Source organism: Psammomys obesus, unplaced genomic scaffold, assembly GCF_907164565.1.
Source record: "Psammomys obesus unplaced genomic scaffold, mPsaObe1.curated_primary_1811, whole genome shotgun sequence".
Lineage (NCBI taxonomy): Eukaryota > Metazoa > Chordata > Mammalia > Rodentia > Muridae > Psammomys > Psammomys obesus.
Window position 1 is genome coordinate 17,760,257 of NW_026592548.1, and position 20,646 is coordinate 17,780,902.

The 20,646-nt window shown below is 35.8% G+C and overlaps 1 protein-coding gene across 3 annotated transcripts in view; it reads left to right on the top strand.

Annotated features, from left to right (window-relative positions):
- The window catches only part of Pkn2 (protein kinase N2), a 108,494-nt gene that overhangs the window by 45,874 nt on the left and 41,974 nt on the right, over positions 1-20,646 (top strand). For all 3 annotated transcript variants that reach the window (XM_055614316.1, XM_055614318.1, XM_055614317.1), the window contains 4 exons: positions 3,714-3,868; positions 12,343-12,460; positions 13,131-13,276; positions 13,364-13,577. In XM_055614316.1, coding sequence (XP_055470291.1) covers positions 3,714-3,868; positions 12,343-12,460; positions 13,131-13,276; positions 13,364-13,577 — 633 coding nt within the window. The remainder of the gene's footprint in view (positions 1-3,713; positions 3,869-12,342; positions 12,461-13,130; positions 13,277-13,363; positions 13,578-20,646) is intronic.

Below are 20,646 nucleotides of genomic sequence, written 5' to 3' on the forward strand. Positions count from 1 at the left end.
TAAGAAACCGTACCTAGCTATTTCTGTAATTTCCAAATAAAAATGAAAGAAAGATCTTAGGTGACATACCAAAAGCCAGTGCTTGCATTTGTGACCTTTGAAAATTATTTCTCAGAGTTTCTTTAAAGATGAAATGAGGAATATCAGCTGCTTAGCTGAGCTTTGATTTAATCTATTAAACATTTAGTGTGCTTTAAGTATTACTCCTTATAATAGCTGCAACATAGCTGTGTTAATTATGCAGTCATAACCACACCAATGAGTAACAGCCACAGATTATCCTGCAATACAGACTTTAGAGCTCTGATTCCTTTTTTTGTTTGTTTGTTTTTGTTTTTTGTGCTCCCTTTGTCCTTCAGACTGAAAACAGTGTATACTGCTTCCATTAGTATACATGCAGTAAATAATTCAGTGTAATAGTTGACCTATAGTAATATACAAGAACTTAATACACACCCTCTCTACTAAAACATAATACAATTTTGTATACATGTTTCCAGAGACAAGGAACATTATTACATCTTCAGGAAGACCATAGACCATATTGTTGTTAGACAGCCCTAACCACCAGGAATTCATCCTGTGATGCAACTTATGTCCCTACCACCTTTTAACTGTTGATTCTCTGACCCATATGGAAACAGGAAGAGGACAGCTTTCATTTCATTTAAAGGCAAATGTTTAGACACAGATCATTTCTCCCTTCATCCCAGGCTAAACAACATCTGCTGTTTTACAAACAACACATTCCTGTTCTCTCCTCAGCAGAGGGCTTTGTATTCTGTGTATACTTTAGTTCTTTTTAAAATGTGCTTTTATGGTAATTATGCCTCAGACTCTGTGTGATTTGGGGTTTTTCTACAACCTTTGTAGTACTTATATAAAAAGGGAAAAGGAAAAAAAACTTTTCAGAACAATACTGTGGATTTTAATATTATAACTTCAGTGGAGATCATTTTCTAAGCAACTGGCCAGTTAATAGTTATTATTTACTATGTACCACACCTTTTTTTAAAGACATTGTACATAATTTATGTAATCTTCACAATAATCTTCTGAAGTGCATGCTAATTTCATTACAGAAGAGGTACATGAGACACAGCCATTCAGTAACTTTGCTATATTACAAGGTTTGAACTGGATCTCAGTATCTTAAGTAATTCACATCTGAACACTTTTTTTCTTTCCTTCAAGACAGAGTTTCTCTGTGTATCCCTGACTGTCCTGGAACTCGCTGTGTATACAAAGCTGTTTTCAAATTCAGAGATCTCTCTGCCCCTGCCTCAAAGGTTTGTGGACCCCCAAACTGGGAGTGGTGGCTCATGCCTTTAATCCCAGCAAACAGGAGGGAGAGGTAGGCAGATTATGTGAGTTTGAGGCCAGTCAGGTCTACAGAGTAAGTTTCAGGATAACCAGGGCAGTTACAGAAAAACCCTGTCTACAAAACAAAACAGAAAAATGTTGGCTCTCACACCTGGCTAGATCTAAGCACTCTTATCCCCTGTACTCTATGTGGTAAGTAGATTCTGTGAGCTTATCTGAAAACCTAGGTATATTTTATGTCACCTTTCTATAAATGTGTCATGTAAAAAATGATTTCTTTTAAACTCAGTTAAAATAGAACTCTGTCCTGAATTGAATTCTAGCTAATAACTTGGTGGCTTTGTCTGAGTCTTAAAGTAGATAATATCTATCTCAAAGAGTTACTTAAGGATTGTTGCACATATGCTCATGTGCTACATGATTATACTGTTGTATTCTTTCTTTTTTAAAGATTTATTTATTTACTTTATGAATGCTCTGTTTTCACGCACACCAGAAGAGGAAATCATACTCCACTACAGGTGGTTGTGAGCCACCATGTGGTTGCTGGGACTGGAACTCAGGACCTTTGGAAGAACAGTCAGGGCTCTTAAACTGCTGAGCCATCTCTCTAGCCCTACTGTTGTATTCTTAAATATTCATACATATACAGAGTTTAGATGCTTACAGGGCTTTTAAATGCATAACAGAATAAATGCTAAGCACGTAATATAGCACAGCATTTAATATGGTAGAGATCAAAACAATTGATTAGGTTCAAATCTTGCTTTGTCACTTTATAGCTGTATGATATTGGGCACATTTCTTTGTAAAAATAATTCATTTTTTATGTATATTAGTGATTTGACTGCATGTGTGTCTGTGTGAGGGTCTCAAGTTGTGAGCTGACAAGTGGTTGCTGGGAATTGAACCTGATCCTCTGGAGATTGCTCAGCTGTCTCTCCAGCCCCGCCTCCCCCAGACATGTTCCTGTGCCCTGGTTTTATTTGTGATATAAATCTAATAGTTCAGGATTGCCTATCAAGATTGATACTGGTTTATTCATTTGTACTAACTTAAATTATTATTTTGGTGTATTCTGGGTGTGTTATAGGTGTTGGCATGTTGTCACAGCATGTATGTGGAGGTCAGAGGACAACTTACAGGAGTCAGTTCTTTCATCATACAGCTCATAGGGATCACACTTAGGTCATTAGCTGTGAGAGTACGTGCTCTTACCTGCTGAATAATCTGCTCTTCATATGCTCATCTTTTAAAGGTGCTTTGATTAGTCTTTGTGACGCATAAATTGTATATGACTGTTGTTTTGTTTTTTTGTGTTTTCTGCAGCAGGGTCTTGTTTTGTAGTCTAAGCAGGCCTTGAACTCAAGATCTTACTGTTTCCATTTCCTGATGAGATGACAGGTGTGACATACCATGTCTGACCTAGTTGTTTGTCCTTGTCTATTGTTTTTAAATTAGGGGAACTAGTGTGGCTATCTAAGAAACCAGTGACTTTCAATATGAACATTTAGAGGCATAGTTGAATTGTTAGAAATCATTTTTCCAACATAATCACTTTTGAAGTCATTTATATTTTGCTTTTAATTTATAAGCAACATAGTATTCTATGCAGTACACGGTAGACATAAATATTTGGTCTCTTTCTCCTATTGAAATTTGATATCAGTCATTATCCTTGAACAATTTCCATTGTAGTAAAATATTTTCAGAGTATAAAACAATGTGAACATTTTTTATATTTAATACATTAGCACTTAATGTCAGCACATTTTAAAATTCTTACTCAGTTCTGTTTGCAGAGAATCACCAGGGTAGATTTTGTGTAATATTTGGACATTTTATTCTCCTATCAGTATTGTAACGAAGGAAGAATTATTACTGAACAGAGTAGTCAAATTGCTGTTATTTAATTTAAAAATAGTAGTATTAGAAAAACCTTGGGTAGGCATAACTCAGTGTAAGACAGACTGTATTCAGATTCACTATTGTAGCCCGCACTGGTCTTAAAGATGTAATGATCCTTTGGCCTCAACCTCTTATGTGTAGGGATTGTACCTTTCCAGGCCCCAAACTGTCACTTCTATAGGGAGTAAGCTGACTTAGCAGGTAGCTCTGCAACGTAAGCAGTTTCTTGGCCTGAGTTGGTTGAAATCATTATTATCTATAAACATAAGATTTCATTTAAGTGACTTGAAATTCATTTCAAACTCTCTTCTTCTTTGAATATCTTAACTTTTTTAGTGATAATTTTTATTAATATATATCAATTAACATATTGGGCTTTAAAATTGTACGTTTTCACACATATTTTGTTGAGGCTTACCCTGACATTGCAGTTTCAAGCAGCAGTTGATCCTAGTAACATTAACATAATATTTTATACACAGATTGTCCAAGGACTCCAGATACTCCAAATAGTGACTCTCGTAGTTCTACTAGCAACAATAGATTGATGGCCTTACAGAAACAACTGGATATAGAACTTAAAGTAAAGCAAGGTGCAGAGAACATGATACAGATGTACTCAAATGGCTCTTCAAAGGTAAGTAAATCCCTAGTTTTGTAGGTTCCATATTTATTTGCCTACTCCCTAAATTTTCAGGTGTTGCCTCAGTATCAGTAATAGGAATGATTTAACTGTCATAGATACACCTTCACAGAGTGCTGGACTTGGTTCTTCTGGAGATAGGAGCTCATTTCTGAGGTCAACAGGTGATTGCTGCCTTCTAACGCTCTTTTTCATCTTTTTCATTCCTTTAGTGACACATTTTTATGGTTTGGGTTGGTAATTTCAGAGTTTAAGCAGTACATAATGATTCTGAGATTATTTTAGCCTCAAAGTTAGAAAATATAGACAAAAATAGAAATGTATTTAAAAGCAATAGTATAAAAATTATATATTTTCTCAAAACCTAGTTAATGAGTAAAGAACATGAAGGAGTTCTTCATATTTCTGACATTTCTATAAGCTGAAAATTACCTCAAAACAAAACAAAAAAAATTACAGAAAAATCTAGGTTCTAATGAGTTTTCTAACCAAGCAGGCTTTGGGAAAGGGCAGGTGAAAAGCCAACATTCTAGCCTCACTGGTTACCTGGCTTACCACTGTATAGTCTTGAAATTGTGTTGTTGTAGCTACCATTTGAAAATCAGTGTTGGGAGCAGTTAATAATGAGAGCATATGCTTGTAGATGTACTGTGGCCTTAGCCAAATTCTAAAAATTTGATGTCATTTATTATAAATCATACTATCTAATCCCAAGTTATTCTAAAGATTCTTATCTCTGAGCATCAGTGTTTCCTCATGTCCTAACACTTAAGTATGTATTATTTTTGTGTACGGTTTGTATGTGTTCAGGCATGCATGCCAGAGCATGCTTGTGGAGGTCAGAGGACAATTGTGGAAGTTAGTTCTTACCCTTCACCATGTGAATATCAGGGATCAAACTCAGGTTATCAGGTTTTGGCAGCAAGGTATCCTTAACCACTGTACTGTCACACTAGTCCCATGATTTTTATTTGTTTCTGTATACATACATCTATACATGTATATATAATAAATAAATTCATATACATATGTGAATATATATGTATATTTGCATCATATATATTAGAACTTCAAAATAAAAGCTCTTTGATATTTATTATTTATTATTTACTATTATATATGTATATGAATATAATATATACATTATAACTTCAAAATAAAAGCTCTTTGTTGGTTTTTCTATTCCAGCTTGAAGAGATTAAAATGAGAGGAGAAAAGAATCATTTCTTAATGTCTTGTATTGTATTCTTCCACCAAACAAAGATTGTGCAGTAACTAAGGTTTTAACGTTTTTGTGAAAATTAGCTAGATAATACAGCATTTCAAAAACTTAATGTAATAATCTTTTATTTGATAGGATATTACTTCACTAACCTTTTAGATTTATTAATGAGAGATAAAATTGTAATTTCTTGTGTTTTTTTTTAATGCCCCCCTTCCTCATAATCATGCCTTCTTTGTTTGACTTTGTGAGCCAATGATTATAATCAAAGCCATCTATGTAACCATTGGTTGAAACTGTCCATTATATAATGCTCAATCAGGGTTACACAACTGAAAACACTAACTCTTCCTCTTCTTGAGTCTGTCAGTAGCATACCTTATCAGGGAGAGGGCCCTATGAGCACTTTATTCATGCCTGTTTGTTGGCAGGCATACTCTTGTGCAAGCCACTGAAGCTGCTCTGGGTTTATGTTTGCAGTGGCTGTGTCTTGCCTCAAAGATGGCAATTCACGTCTATTTTCTGGATATTACATTCTTGCAGTGACATCTTCCATGCTGTTTCCTGATGGTATATGTCTTGGTTTGGAATAAGCACTCAAGTGCCACTTTGTTCTCAGCATCTTGAAGAACCACAAATATCTGCCTTCACCGAGTCTCACTGTCTAGCCCATGCTGGCCTCAAATCCACAATCCTCCTGACTTGGCCTTCTATGTACTGGGATTACAGACATTTGCTAATGTATCTAACTTGGCTTTATTCTTGGCCTTTAGTATAGGAAATTTTTTATTTTATCAAAGGTTGTTATGAAATGTTCTACTACATGATGTTATTTTAAGATTAAATTAAGCCAGTTACTGCTGTCTGTCATAAGATTTTTTTAAAGTCCAATTGATGGATTAATTTGAGAAATTTAAGACCACTTTCAAGTTAAACAGTGTGGATAAAAGGGCCATAGGTTCCACTGCATTCTTCTAAAATCAAAGAAGTACATGAATAAGGTACAGAAAACCACAGGTCCAAACTAAGCAGACCTGTGAACATAGCACTAAAACAGATACTCAGTATTCCACTAGCTTTTTTAATTAGGAAGTCTCTTAATTAATGATACTTAATTAGAAGACCAAAGCCTATTAGCAGCTGCTGTAGTCTCCAAGACAGTTTTAACATTTTTTTCGTCTCGATATGATCTTAACTATTAGCTTCTCAAAGGATCAAAGTATATTTTTATGAGATTAGAGATAATTGAATTAAAATTATGTAGAATATTGAAAGGATCTAGTTTTAATAGTCATGGTAGGTTCTGGGATATAAGATTTTAGAAGACCTGTCTTAAAAAGTTAATAGCATGTATAAATAATTGCAAATAATAGTAATGGCTTGTGCAAGTGATCGGGAAACCTGGAGAAGAATTATCAACAAATCATTTAACTCTTAACTGTGGAATCTGAAAGGTCATTTGATACTTAAAAACTAAAAAATCTGAGCACAGGGGTCTTTCCTGAGACTGATACTCCAACCAAGGACTATGCATGGAGATAACCTAAGACCCCTGCACAGATGTAGCCCATGGCAATTCAGTATCCAAGTGGGATCATGACTATAAGCCTGAATGGGCTGTGTGATGAAACTTCCTCCACAAGCAGAAGGTAACCGCTCTCTCTGACAGTTTGTGAGCAGTCTGGCTGAGACTCTGACGTGGTTAGGGCCAGAACAAGTCTGTAGCATAGTCTTTAACCTAACTTATTTGAGAGGATAAGTAGGTTCACTTTTTGTGTGTATGATGTGCACGTCTTTGTTCAAGTGCATATGTAAGAGGGTGTGCATATGTGGGGAGACCAGAAGTTTAAGTAGTTTATTTTTATAGCAGTCAGGTTAAATTTCTTCATAAGTCTTGATGCTGCAGGAAAAATAATGGAGATAGAATCAAGCTGTTGGTATCTGGATGGCGAAGAACACAAAGATGACCCTTAGATGGTTATGCAGACAGACTGAATTGAATGTGCTGTTCACATTGATACAAAATTCACAAGACAGAACAAGAAGTTTGGGGCAGGTGTTACAGGATATTTGATCGCATTATGAACCCCGAGATTGTGTACTGGAAAAACCTGTTTCCAGTTGTGGTGTGGCTCAGTCCTAGCACACACCTTTAATCCAAGAGCTTTCTGTAAAAAGGATTAAATAGTTAACCCTAGGTCAAGAGGAGGAGCAAGGATTCCAGTTTGACAGGAAGTGAGCATGGGGGAGAAAAAAACAAAACATAGAGTGAGAGAAGTCCAGAGGACTAATAGAGAGAGACAGGAAGTAGAAAGGAGGGACATTGAGTTGAAGGGTATTTAAGGTAGCAGGGAAAAGAAGAAGGAGCTTTTTCCTTACGGGACACAAGCTGAGTAGGAAGGGTTTTCTCCTTCTGGACATCAGCTGAGTAGGGAGGTCAGCTGGGTGCTTTCACTGCCTCTCTGAGCTAACAGGTTTTTCACCCCAGCATCTGGCTCCTGAGGCTTTATTGGTGAAATCAGACAATTGGGAGTTTGTTTAAAAACAACAGGCAGGAATGATTAATTTCAAATTGACAATCAAGCCCTCTTCAGTAGTCTAATTACTGGTTTCTGTATAATAAAGCCCACTATTCCTATATGTGATATAGCTAGAGTTGCCCATTGAAAAAGTAGGTCAAAAAATTTCAGCCTTCTCTTCAAACCCCAGAATGACTTTCCATCACAATTTAGATAAAATCCAAAGTCTTTATTCTAATTCTGTAAACCCACGAATTTTTGTCCTTGTGTAATCTTCTAAAACAGTTTTTTATCTGTATTCTATACCTTCATAGCCCTTTCTCTACACTTTGATGTAGCTAGCACACTCTGCTCAGGCCCTTTGTCTACGTATTTCTTCTCCCAAATATTTTCATGACTTTTTCTCACTTCCTTAAGTTCTTTTCCCAGGTGCTACAATCTCTTACTGTCATAAGTAAAATAGCAACTGTTGTCTCTTTTAGTACACTGACACTAACCTGAAATTAGTCTATGTTTAATGTACATAGTTTTTTCTCCCCTGTGTCCCCATCCCTTCTTCCCTGCAGAGTATTGTCTTTTTAAAGCCCTGTCTGCCCAGGCTGGCTTTGAATTTCCTATATAGTTAGGCTGGCTTCAAACTTGTGATCCTTCTGCCTCCTGCTGTCTAAGTGTTCATTCTTCTATGTTTGTGCATCCATGCCTGCCATGTGATCAGTTTCTTTACCATGTGTTTTAACATTAGAATGCAATTTTATGTAGGCCACTACATCTTATAGCTCCTCCCTGGTGCACTGACACTCTTTATTACAGGCTCATTATTTGTTACTAGGCTGAATGCTGCTCTGTCACTCATTTGTTACCACTTATCTTTCATTGGCCAATATTGAACATTCTTTTGATTTCATGTCTCTGTGTACTATAACTTTTATTTTATCGTTTATATGACTAAGATTTTTTACTATTAATACAAAGACCTGAGGAATGAGATACATCTGTCTTACTTTATTGTCTAAGGAGTAGTATTTCTAAGCATTTCCTCATTGTGCAGTTGTAGCTCCTTGTAGCATCACTGACTTTTTCAGAGTAATCGCTAAAGGTTTTGATAAATCTTGTTAAAGAGATGTGTGCTGCTCTTAGTTCAGATAGTATATAAAGCTATATGTTAAAATCTAGGCTTCTTTCCAATGTCGTTTATTTGTGAGATACATTTTATCAGCATGGCTTCACAAAACAATGTGTTTTTTCTTTTTTTTTTTCCCCCTTTTCTGTTTTTGAGGTAGTTTCTCACTATGTAACTATGGCTGGCTGGAACTTGCTTTGTAGTCCAGGCTGGCCTTAAACTCACAGAGATCTGTTTGTCTCACTTCCTGGGTGTTGGGATTTAAGACATGCAGCATCATGCCTGGCAATTTTTTTTTTTTTTTTTTAATTAGGTAAAGAACAATGCATACTTGTCCAGCCCTGATATGAGGGCTTTTGCTTTGTCTTATTGTATCTTGTTTTGTTGTACTGGTTGTTGTCTCTTGAGGCCTCTTCTTTTCTGAAGGGAAACTGAGGCAGAATGGATCTGGGGGAGAAAGGAGGTGGCTTCGTATGTGTGTATGGGTTGGGAGCTGGGAGGAGTGGAGAGAGGGGAAACTGTGGTGGGGATGTATTGTATTTTCAATAGAAGAAAAAAGAAAAATGCGTAAGTTAAATATATAATTTATAGTTATTTTTGCCTATAATTATAAAATATCCATTCCAAATATAATTGGCAAGCATTGTAAAGTGCTTATTGTTATTACTTACTTTAATTAGTCTATTAGGTAGAACCATAAGAATTTGTTTTTTTTTTTTAGTTCAAATTTAGTTACATATTGGAATTTTCATATGTCTAACCCTAAGAAATATAAAAATCTTCCCAAAGACTTTATCAACATAAAAGTCAGCAGTTCTCAAGTATGTAAACCAGCCTGTATACCTTGGGCCAACTTTATCAATTGCTTTCTACATAATTAGATGCACAGTAAAAATCTATTGAATGTCTGAAAATTATATTAAATACAGGGAAGCCTAAAACTGGTATATAAAACTATACACTGCTAAAGATGGTGGGTGTTGCCCAAAGTCATTTTTAAAAGGCTCCATCACACTGTGACATTTGTGTAGCTCTTGAAGTATAAGTGTTAAAATAGCTAAAAGAACCTCTGGGCTGAGACCATGGCCAGGTTGGTACAGTGCTTATTGGGCATGCACACAACCCTGCTTTCAATCCCTAGCACTGCATATAAACCAGGCAAATTAGAGAAAAGATTAGAGATTCAAGGCCATCCTCAGTTATGTAATGAGTTTGATGCCAGCCTTGGATACATAAGAAGGTTTCTCACGTGGAGTGAGATGGAGAAGAGAGGTAGGGAGAGAAAAAAACCTATTATTATAGTGATAAAATAATGAAGGAAATGGCTTTATTGAAAAACCATAGTATTATGTAGTTTTCTTACTAGTGATAGTTTTACATTTAAAGATGAGATACTGAACCATTCTTTTCTTGCTCCAAAAGATTTTTAACTATAATTACGTACTAGGCAGTATAATTTTAGTATTATCTAATGCTGAAGCTCTGTATTTAGAGAGCAGTGTCTCCCTTTACAGTCTAGAAGAAACCAACAGCTCTGAGAAGGTAGTCATTTTCACACATGAGACAGTTTGATTTATGTCTGATTTAATTATGAGTTTCAGGGCAAACACTGTTTTTCCTTTAACTCTGATCTGACCTCAGATGTCATTCAGATTTCTGATTTATCTGATGTTCTTAATACTTGAGAAGCAGAAGAAAAGGAAAAAGGCTTTTCCAGTTTATTTATCTTTTTTTCCTAATTTAAGGGAACACAGATATTGCCTATGATTAAAATTTGCCAATGCATGTGACACTTCCTGAACTTTTGACTTAAATTTAAAGCTTTCCATTTATTCTTTTAATTATATGGATATGTATGCAGGTATATGCATGTGAATACACAAGCCCACGGAGGCCAGAGGGAGGCAATGGGTGCCCAGGAACTGGAGTTAAAGGCGGTTATGAGCTGCCCAACATGAGCAAAAGCAGCATGCTCTTAACTGCTGAGCAATCTCATTAACTAAAATTTAATAAGACAAATAAATTTTAAAATTTGTTTGAAGTTTCACTACTGAGGTAAACATCAGCTACTGTGCTTCTGATTTTGAAAGTTATTGATTATGTTAAAGGGGGAACATCCTTTTTGGTTTAAAACTAAGGCAAAAGAAACTTGCAATTTTGAATTTTAAAAATATTACTAAGTATTCAAAGATGTGTCCATTACCTGATGAATGGGTAAATTATATGATATACATGCAACATGTAATGAAATACTATGCTACCTTTAAAAAGGAAATTCTGGAGCAGACAAGATGACTCAGCAGGTGAAAGTGCTTGCTGTTCAAATCTGATCTGAGTGCAGTCTCAGGACCCCATGATGGAAAGAGAACCAACTTCCAAAAGTAGTTCTCAGATCACCACATGCATGCCTACACACACATATACACACATACCACCACCAACAACAACAATAAATTTTAATTTGCACTGGATATGGCAGCGTATACCTTTAATCCCAGCAGTTGGTAGGCAGAGGCAGAAGATCTCTGAGATCGAAGCCACCCTGATCCACAGAGCAAGTTCCAGGACATCCAGGCTTACATAGAGAAACTACCTCAAAAATAAATAAGTAAATAAATGATTTAAATTTAAATAAATGACATTCTTATCTTTTAACAGTCTACCTAAACCTAGCAGACATCATGCCAAGTGTGATTTGCCAGGCTCAAAAAAAAAAAAAAATGCTGTATGATCTTATTTGTATGTAGACCCTTGAAAATAAAGTTGAATAAATAGAACCCTTGTTTGAGGACAAGGTGAGAAGAGAAATAGGAATAAGTGGGTCATAGGCTACAAGTTTTTAGGAGAGATGAATAAGTCTGTAGAGATTTCAAGTATAGCTTGAAAACTGTAGTTACTGTTACATACTGAGAGTCTGGAGGTATAGCTCAGTGCTGTATAAGGCTCAGCATCACACAATAATAATAATACTATGTATTGAAATATATGTTAGAGCTGTAGCTTTTGGGTGCCTTTAGGACACATATACCCTTAAAGGATACCTAGAAGGTCATGGACATATCACCCTGCTTATAGCAGTCATTTTGGTATATTTATCTATGTACTACTCAGATACATTGCTGGAGATATGTGTAGGTATAGTAGAGTCTCACCTGTTATGGATAATACCCTGGATTCGATCCTCAGCAATATAGTCAGTCAGTCAGTCAATCAGTAAGATTCACTTACTTTCTCAAGTTGTCAGAACCAATAAAGTTTTTTCTATTACCCTTGAAAGTTGGTGGCTCGTGTGTGTGTGTGTGTGTGTGTGTGTGTGTGTGTGTGTGTGTGTGTTTGTCTGTGCTTGTCTGTGTATCTTTAAGCTTATTTATTAAGAAGCTGAACATGGGGGCACATATCTTTAATTCCACTGTGTGAGGCAGAGTCAGGTGGGCCTCTGTTCCAGGCCAGCGAAGGCTACATAGTAAGACTTTGTCTCAAAAGAACAAACATTATTCAATTGTGCAGCTTATCCTTTTTCAATTGATAGGCTATCAGTTGGTCTTTTCAGAAGATAAGAAAGAGTTATCCTTTTCTGTACTTACCTTTTCTAACTCATTTTTGATAGGATCGGAAACTCCATGGTACAGCTCAGCAACTGCTCCAGGATAGCAAGACAAAAATAGAAGTCATCCGAATGCAGATTCTTCAGGCCGTCCAGACCAATGAGCTGGCTTTTGATAATGGTGATGGAGTACACTTAAATTTTTGTTGTCTTTTACAGGTGTAGGATGCTAAATAAATTTTATTAAGAAAGAGGTAGTTGGGGCTAGAGAATCAGCTTACCAGTTAGGAGCACTTGTTGCTTTTACAGAGGGTCTGGGTTAATTTCCAGCACCCATACAGCAGCTCAAAACAATTCCTAAATCCAGTCCTAGGGGATTCAACATGCTTTTGGACCTCTGTGGACACTGGGCATGCACGTGATGCACATACATATAAAGTAGCAAAATAAATCTCTTACAAAAACTTTTAAGAAGGGTGTGGAGTTAAGGGAGGAAAGAATGTATTAATTTGGGGGTTTTGTTTTGTTTTATTTTATGAAATGGTTGCTTCCATATATTTGCCCTAATATGGAACTTGGTGGTATGGAGAACCACTATATTTCTTATCTCATCAAATTATACATATCAGTATCTTCAGGTCCAAAATCTTTTTACAGATGTGTGATTTAGGCATATAATGGCTAAAACAACATTCTGTATTTCAACCTTGTGTCCCTTATTACTACTGTGTTTATTGATTTAACTAACTTAATGTCATTACTTCACATCTTTTTCATGGTTTTTAATCACTAGGTGTCAGAAAGTGAAATGATTCAATGAATAAATAAATTGTGTTTCTTTTTTCTCCTAGCAAAACCTGTGATAAGCCCTCTTGAGCTTCGGATGGAAGAATTAAGGCATCATTTTAGGATAGAATTCGCAGTAGCAGAAGGTGCAAAGAATGTCATGAAATTACTTGGCTCAGGAAAAGTAACAGACAGAAAAGCACTTTCAGAAGTAATTTTCAAAAGTCTTTAGCTTTTTAATATGCTATTTGAAGAATATCATGGCTTAAATGACAACAATATCTCTTTTTCTTGCAAGGCTCAAGCGAGATTTAATGAATCAAGTCAGAAGTTGGATCTTTTAAAGTATTCGTTAGAACAAAGGTTAAATGAACTTCCCAAGAATCATCCCAAAAGCAGCATAGTCATTGAGGAGCTTTCACTTGTTGCATCACCAACCCTGAGTCCACGGCAGAGCGTAGTATCCACGCAGAACCAGTATAGCACACTGTCCAAACCAGCAGCGCTGACTGGTGCGTAGCCTCTGACTCTTGTTTCTGTGTGGTTTTGTTTACATCAGATTATGGATTAACAGTTGGAGTCAAGGGTATGTGTAAAGGACTTTCCTTAAATTTTACTTTAGGTTCCTCTAGTAACCTTTACTATTTTGCTGGGACTGATAATAGAACCTATATATCTAGCTACTTGAGATGTTGAAGCAGGAGGATCACAAGTTCAAGGCTTGCATGGATAGCCTAGTAAAGCCCTGTCTCAAAATAAAAGTGAAGTAAGTGGTAGAGACGTAACTCAATGGAAAAGGACTTGCCAAGCATGCACAGGGCTCATTCCCAGCATTGAGAGAGAGCTTATGCTCCCAACCGTTTTAACTGCTTGAAACTCAGAGGCTTGTAACATAATGTACAGCCAAAACTATTGCTCACTCAATGCCACTCTGCTTCCTAGGCCCCACCACCAAATGCTTCTTGTCCCAATGCATTTGTCTTTTCTAGATATTTCATGAATATGAGATTATATGCCCTGTGGCCTTCCGTATCTGGTTTATTTCACATAGCACAGTTATTCATCTTTTGAGTGGATGATGTCCATGTTATAGTTTTATACCACATTTTTTTTTTTTTTTCATTTGTAAAGCTACTTGGTTCTTCTTACCGTTTGGATATTGTAAATAATAACTCTGGACATTTGTGTACATGTTTTTGTTTGAACACCTATTTTCAATCTAGAAGGACACACATCTAAGAATGTACTTGCTAAATCATATGATTTCTTTGTATTTAAAATTTGAGCAGTTATCAAACTTTGGCAGGTGTTATGCAATTTAACATTTCCCAAAACAATGCATGAGATCCACTACATCCTCACCAGTGCTTGTTATTTCCTTTGTTGGTGGTGGTTTTCAAATTATTATAGCTATCCCTAGTAGGGCCATTATTGAAAGTGGAGTAGAGGTTCCTGGCTGCTTTTGTGGAGCTGTCTATTTCTTCTTTCAGTTTTGCATGTGTGTGTTTCACATGTTTTGTTTCTGTTCTGCTGGATGCATCTATGCATATAGTTGTTACATCTTCCTCATGAATTGACAACTGTCAAAATACAGTATCCTTTTTTGTCTTTTGTAACAAATTTGATATAAAATCTGGTTTGTCTGATATTAGATTATACATCTTCTTTCTTCCTTGTGGTTACTATGTGCAGCAAATATCCTTTTCTATCATTTCACTTTTAATTAAATGTGTATTTGGATATAATATGAGTCTTTTGATAAAGTGCGATTGGATCATTTTTAATGCCTTATGTCAGTGTCTTGTAAGTACTTAATTTCATCTATATTTACAGTAACAGCCAGTAATATATAATAAATTCTAATGCTAACTACTGGAAATTGGGTTAAATTTTATAGGGTTATTCTATATACTTCCCTTTACTTTAGACATGTAATTATAAACTTGGAGTTCCCAGGTTATCTGTACTTTTTACAGATGACTACAAATCCTAGGAGCCTTAGACTCCATTCTCTGTGGGACAATTTACCGAACTCATGAAGGGCTATACTTACTGTTACAGCTTTAATATAAAAGATATCGTTAAAGACAAATGCCACATGTTTTCTCTTATATGAGGAACCTGGATTTAAGAGTGTATTGTATGTGTGTGTAAGAGATAAAACCAAGAAAGGGATCATAAGAACAGATGAAGACCTTCAAAGAGGGTTGAAAAGTAAAAGAATGAAAGATATGTAATATAGCAGAAGAGGGTGAAGGAAGGTAACTAGCCAAGGTGGGCTAGGAAGCATGGGGAGGGAAGTGAATGAAAATGAAGTACGATGGCATACATGTATGAAAATGCCATAACAAAGCTTATTACTTTGTATGCTAACCTAATTAATGGGGGGGGGCAGGTAGTAGGATGTGCCAAGGGCAACATGTAAGAACTGGGTCTTAAACATGGCACTTTCTGGTTCTTAGGATCTGTTCTTCTGTTTATCATATCAATGTCTTTCACTACCTGGTAGTTCTAGTGAGCTTTAGGTATCCTGAGTTTTACTGGGACTGTATGTTGGTATGATTGAATAAAAGTATTGCCATATTGAGTGAAATGAACTCTAGCTGATTGTCCTGCTCAGGAGGTCAGGACATCAGTCTCGTATGACTTTAAAAAATTCTCTACCCCCTAATGTTATGATTAGTCTTACTAGGAATGTCTCTCCCCCCCCCCCCCCCAATCATGAAGCTAGCTAGAGACCTACTGTGAGGCACCTTGTTAGCATAAACTCCAGTGTGGTCTGAGGCACCACCATGAGTAGCAGAAAACTGGTGACATTTCAAGAGGTTTAGATTTCCCTTCCATAAACTAAGAGTAAAAATCTCTGTTACACAACAAAGGTGCTTACTAGAGAAACCTCTGCCTCAGAACATAAACGAGAGCCTGTTAGCATCGCTGCCATCTTGCTATTCTATAAATTATGCTTTTTTCCAGATCCTATGATATGGCCTTTTTGTAGATTTTTCTAGTCTTATTCTCTTGTTTCTTTTTTACTTTTATTTAATTAGTTTTAATTAATAAACTGGTTTTCTTAGAAAGGGTACAATAGACACATACAGAATTTAAACAAGAAATAGAATATTCTTCATAAGCCCAATTTCTATATCTTCATCACCACCCCTACTATCAACATTATAAACTAGATTAGCACAGGTGTGTTTTAGTTTTAGGGTTATCACCGCCCTCTCTCATCTGTGTAATCCTCCTGAGTACTAGAATTGTGGCATGAATCACAGATTTTTATAATTGTTGAGTCTACACTGACACATAATTATATTAGCTCACTCTTCCTTTGCATTGTCTATTATATTTCCCTTTTGTGTCCCTGACCCATCTCCAGACTGCAAGCCTGGCAGCCCCTTGCCTTTTGTTTTATTTTGTTTTTATGATTTTGTTCCTTTTTCTTCCCCCAAGTTCCGGAAATACGGGCATTTACCACCACTCCCAGTTCTAGGATTCTTCTCTTTCCAGGATGTCATAGCTTGAGTTATAAAATGTCTAGCCTTTTCGTGGGCACACTGCTGTATTTGCATGAGTGAGTGCCTGCATGCATTTAATGCAATCATGTCTTTAATATTTTACAAAAACTATTCTATTCAGGTGCACCGTCCCCTTCTTTCTGCTGTTTTAAATTATATCTTTGTACATGATTTGCTCATTAGCAGGTTGTCATGTTTTTTATGTATTTGTCTTTTAAATCACAAGAGAAGTTTCGAAAGGAATTTCAAAACAAAAAATCATTTGCTTTAAAATTTACTTGTGTCATTTATGTTGCCAGTGTTCATTATGTTCTCTTCGGTTTCAAATCTTTTCATGTAAATGTAAGCAATTTTCTTTAACTTCCTTTCTGAGCAGGATATGTGGTGAAGGACTACCTTAGATTTTCATTTTATGGGGGAATCTAATTATTCTTTTGTTTTTGAATCATTTTGTTTTCTACAGAATTGTCATTTTTCTCTCAGTACTTTTATTAATGTTTATGTTCATGCATTCACGTATGTATTGCTCTATCCACATTATTAGCTTATTGTAGTTACAGTTTGAAACCTCAACTAGAACTACATCATTTTAACATGTGGTGTCTAATCTTGTAAAGCTGAGTTTCCTTTATTACTATGTGAAAAATTAGTAGGGTAGAAAATAAAGATGGGAGTTTTCCAACCAACTCCAAAGTTTGGGAAATTAGTATAGTGCTCAGCAAATGCCTCCTACTTGGAAGTAATCTTGCTTATTGAATGAAATTAAAATTACTTTTAAGAAATGTGAATTATTTTTCTACTAGCTATTGGTTTGTTAGATGTCAGTGATATGGAACTACTAATTAAAAATTTTTTCTGTAAAGGTGAGAACACTCTAAAGAAACTCTGTCTACTATGGTGCCTGTGGACCTTTCTAGCTATAGTTTCTATGGCTTCTACCACAAATATCTCTGATAATTCAAGTATGTTGTAAACCGTCTTCCCCTATCCTCTTCTCCTATGTGGTTCTTTGTTTTGTTATCTATCTTATAATATTGTACATATTTTTTAACTCCAAACAAAAATGTAGACTTACATTGAGTGACGAGGTTGTCAGTCTACCATTTTATTTATTCCACACAGTAGTTAAGTACTATGTGATAATTAGGCACCCACTATACTTACTGTCTTAGATTTGATGATGTTTTGTTTTGTTTCAAGACAGGATTTCTCTATATAGCCTTGGACTCACTTTGTAGACCACTAGGCTGGCCTTGAACTCATAGAGATCCTCCTGCATCTGCCTCCCAGTGCTGGATTACGAGTGTGTGCCACCACACCTGACTAAGTTTGATGGTCTTTTAGGTTTGTATTTACTCTTAGGAATTTCTCAAAGATTCATTGATTAAAATAGGGTTTTAAGTATTTGGAAATTGATATTATTGGTAGAAAAGTAATAAAGCCACATTTTTTAAATTGAGCTAATATGCCTGCAATTTTATTTTTTATTTTCTTGTAGTCTATTTATTCTGTCTAATGTTAGGTCAGTTTGGCACAAACTAGAGAAGTATTTGGGAAGAGGGAATCTTTGTTCAGAAATTGCCTTCGTAAGATCAGGCTGTAGGCAAGCCTGTATAAGGCATTTTCTTAATTAGTGATTGATGTGGGAGGGCCCAGTCCATTGTGGGTGGTGCCATTCCTGAGCAGATGGTCCTACAAGAAAGCAGGTTGAGCAAGCTGTAATGAGCAATCCAGCAAGCAGCACTCTTTCTTGCTCTTTGGATTAGTTCCTGCCTCCAGGTTTCTGCCCTGTTTGAGTTTCTACCCTGAATTTTTTCAGTGATGGACTGTGGTATGGAACTACAACTGAAATATAAACCCATTCATCCCAAAGTTGCTTGTAACTAAAGCATTCTTTTTCAGAATTTGTCTATAAAAACCCATTACCCAGTGTACCAAGAGGTTGGTAGCATAGTGGTATATGCTAGTAATACCAACCTTGGGAGGCTGAGAGAGGAGGATCAAGGATTCTATGTCAGGTTGGGCTACATGGAAACTTTATCTCAGAACCACAATAGCTATCAATAACAAAACTGCACAGGCTGCAATACTGAATTAGTCAGAAATCATTTACTTGTTCTGATATAATTCATAGCTAGTGTTTATGAATACATTTAGTTCATACATTCACTTGTGTTAAATTTTTGGTTGTAAGCAATCGTAATTATGCGATCTCGTAAAAGAATGAAACCTCTGGATTTTTAATAAAGATCTTAACTCCCTCTGGATTTTTTTTTTTTTTTTTTTGCCCCAAATGAAAGCAGGTGGTGAGCATTGTCATGTTCTGATATATTGAAATTACTGAAATATTTAATAAGCCATCAGGATTAGAAGTAGTAACCAGATGTTTTCAGCTTCCCCAGGATAACTTTTACAGCTGAGTATTTACACTGGAAATGATGAATGTTTACTATTATAATAACAACAAAACAAATAAAACACAAGTGGAACAAGTTGTTTTTTTAGAATTAAGGAGAAATGATAGTCACTCTGCTTAAACTTGTCTTGTTGCTCGTCAGCCTAACAAACTTGGAAAAAAGGTCTTCCCACATTACCAAGTTTGTTACTGCATAGTTACTCAGTGGGATTCACACGTCTTAAGTATACATATGGTTTAATATATATGGTACATATTTTTGTACCATTATCACCAGTACTCACTTTTTAGGACAGTATTACAGGAGTGCTTTAACTATCATATATACATATTGAATGAAGTTTTACTCGTTTCCAGTGAGAAAACTCCTATTATCCTAATCTCTGTTCTTTTGTATGTGGTCTTATTTTTTTTACTTGCTGCCTGTAGTGTTTTCTGCTTATCACGTTTTGAAAAATTAAATTATTATACACTTTATAATTCTTTGAGTTGGTATTTATGAGCTTCTTGGGCTTATAATTTTCATGAAGTTTGGAGAGCTTTTAGACACACAATTATTTCCTTCTCTGTCTACTCTCTATCAGGAACAAAAGTTAAATTTACATGGCACTATCTCAGATTCATAGTTCCATATGCATTGTGCTTTTCCCTTGTGTTTTAATATTTTCTGCCATTGTTGTTCTCAGGCAACCTTTTTTTTTTTTTTTTTTTTTTTTTTCAGTGTTCAGTCAGCCACCAATTCTATCTTGTACATATTTTCTTTTTAATCTTAGACAATTATCCTTACTGTCTCTAGAAATTTAGTATTTTGGGTCTTTTAAATTTCTTCCTTGTCTCTCTTCAACCTTTCAGGTGGAATATAGATATAATTGTTTTGATGTCCTTATTTGCCAATTGTAATATTTAAGTCACTTAAATCATGTGTATTAAATGTTAATGTAATAACACAAAACGAATTTACCTGATAATATTTGATTGGATAGTAGACAATGGAAAATTTGCCTTGTTGAGTAAGCATCTTAAGCTCTGTTCTAGGATGTAGCCATATAGAAATAATTTAATCTTATATGTATAGTGTTTGGGGATCTATTGTGTACAACAGTAATGTCATTTGGGAGTGATTACCTTTTACTTTATTAACAACATTCTTTCTGAATACCCCCTGTATTGTGCTGTGAATCCTACCTGTGTATACAGAATGCTGTTCTTTCTAATTGTTTCTCATGGTTTCCTTCCTGCCTCTAGTATTTCATTCTCAGATAGGGACTAGTTAATACCTAGGTGAGTGTGTTCTAAGGGAAGCCTGGAGAGCTAAGGAGTCTCTAGATGTGAGCTTTGGGTTCCTCCTGAGTGCAGCATGTTCTGCAGAGTCTTGAACAATCATGAGAACACTCAGGACTTTGTTTCTCATCCTTCAGGGATCACTCTGCTCATTGCCTGTGGCCTGGTGTCTGTTAACACTTTGATAGGTTTTGTTTGATTGTTTAGTTTGAATTGGAAGGCTTTGTTTCTACTTCTGTATAAATGCAAGTGTTTTGGTTCTATAGCTATTAAATTTTAATAATTAAAAAAATTAACTGTGTCACAGAAGCCAGAGACCGGGACCCAGACCGATGACTCATTGCAATGAACATTTGCAAGTGCTAT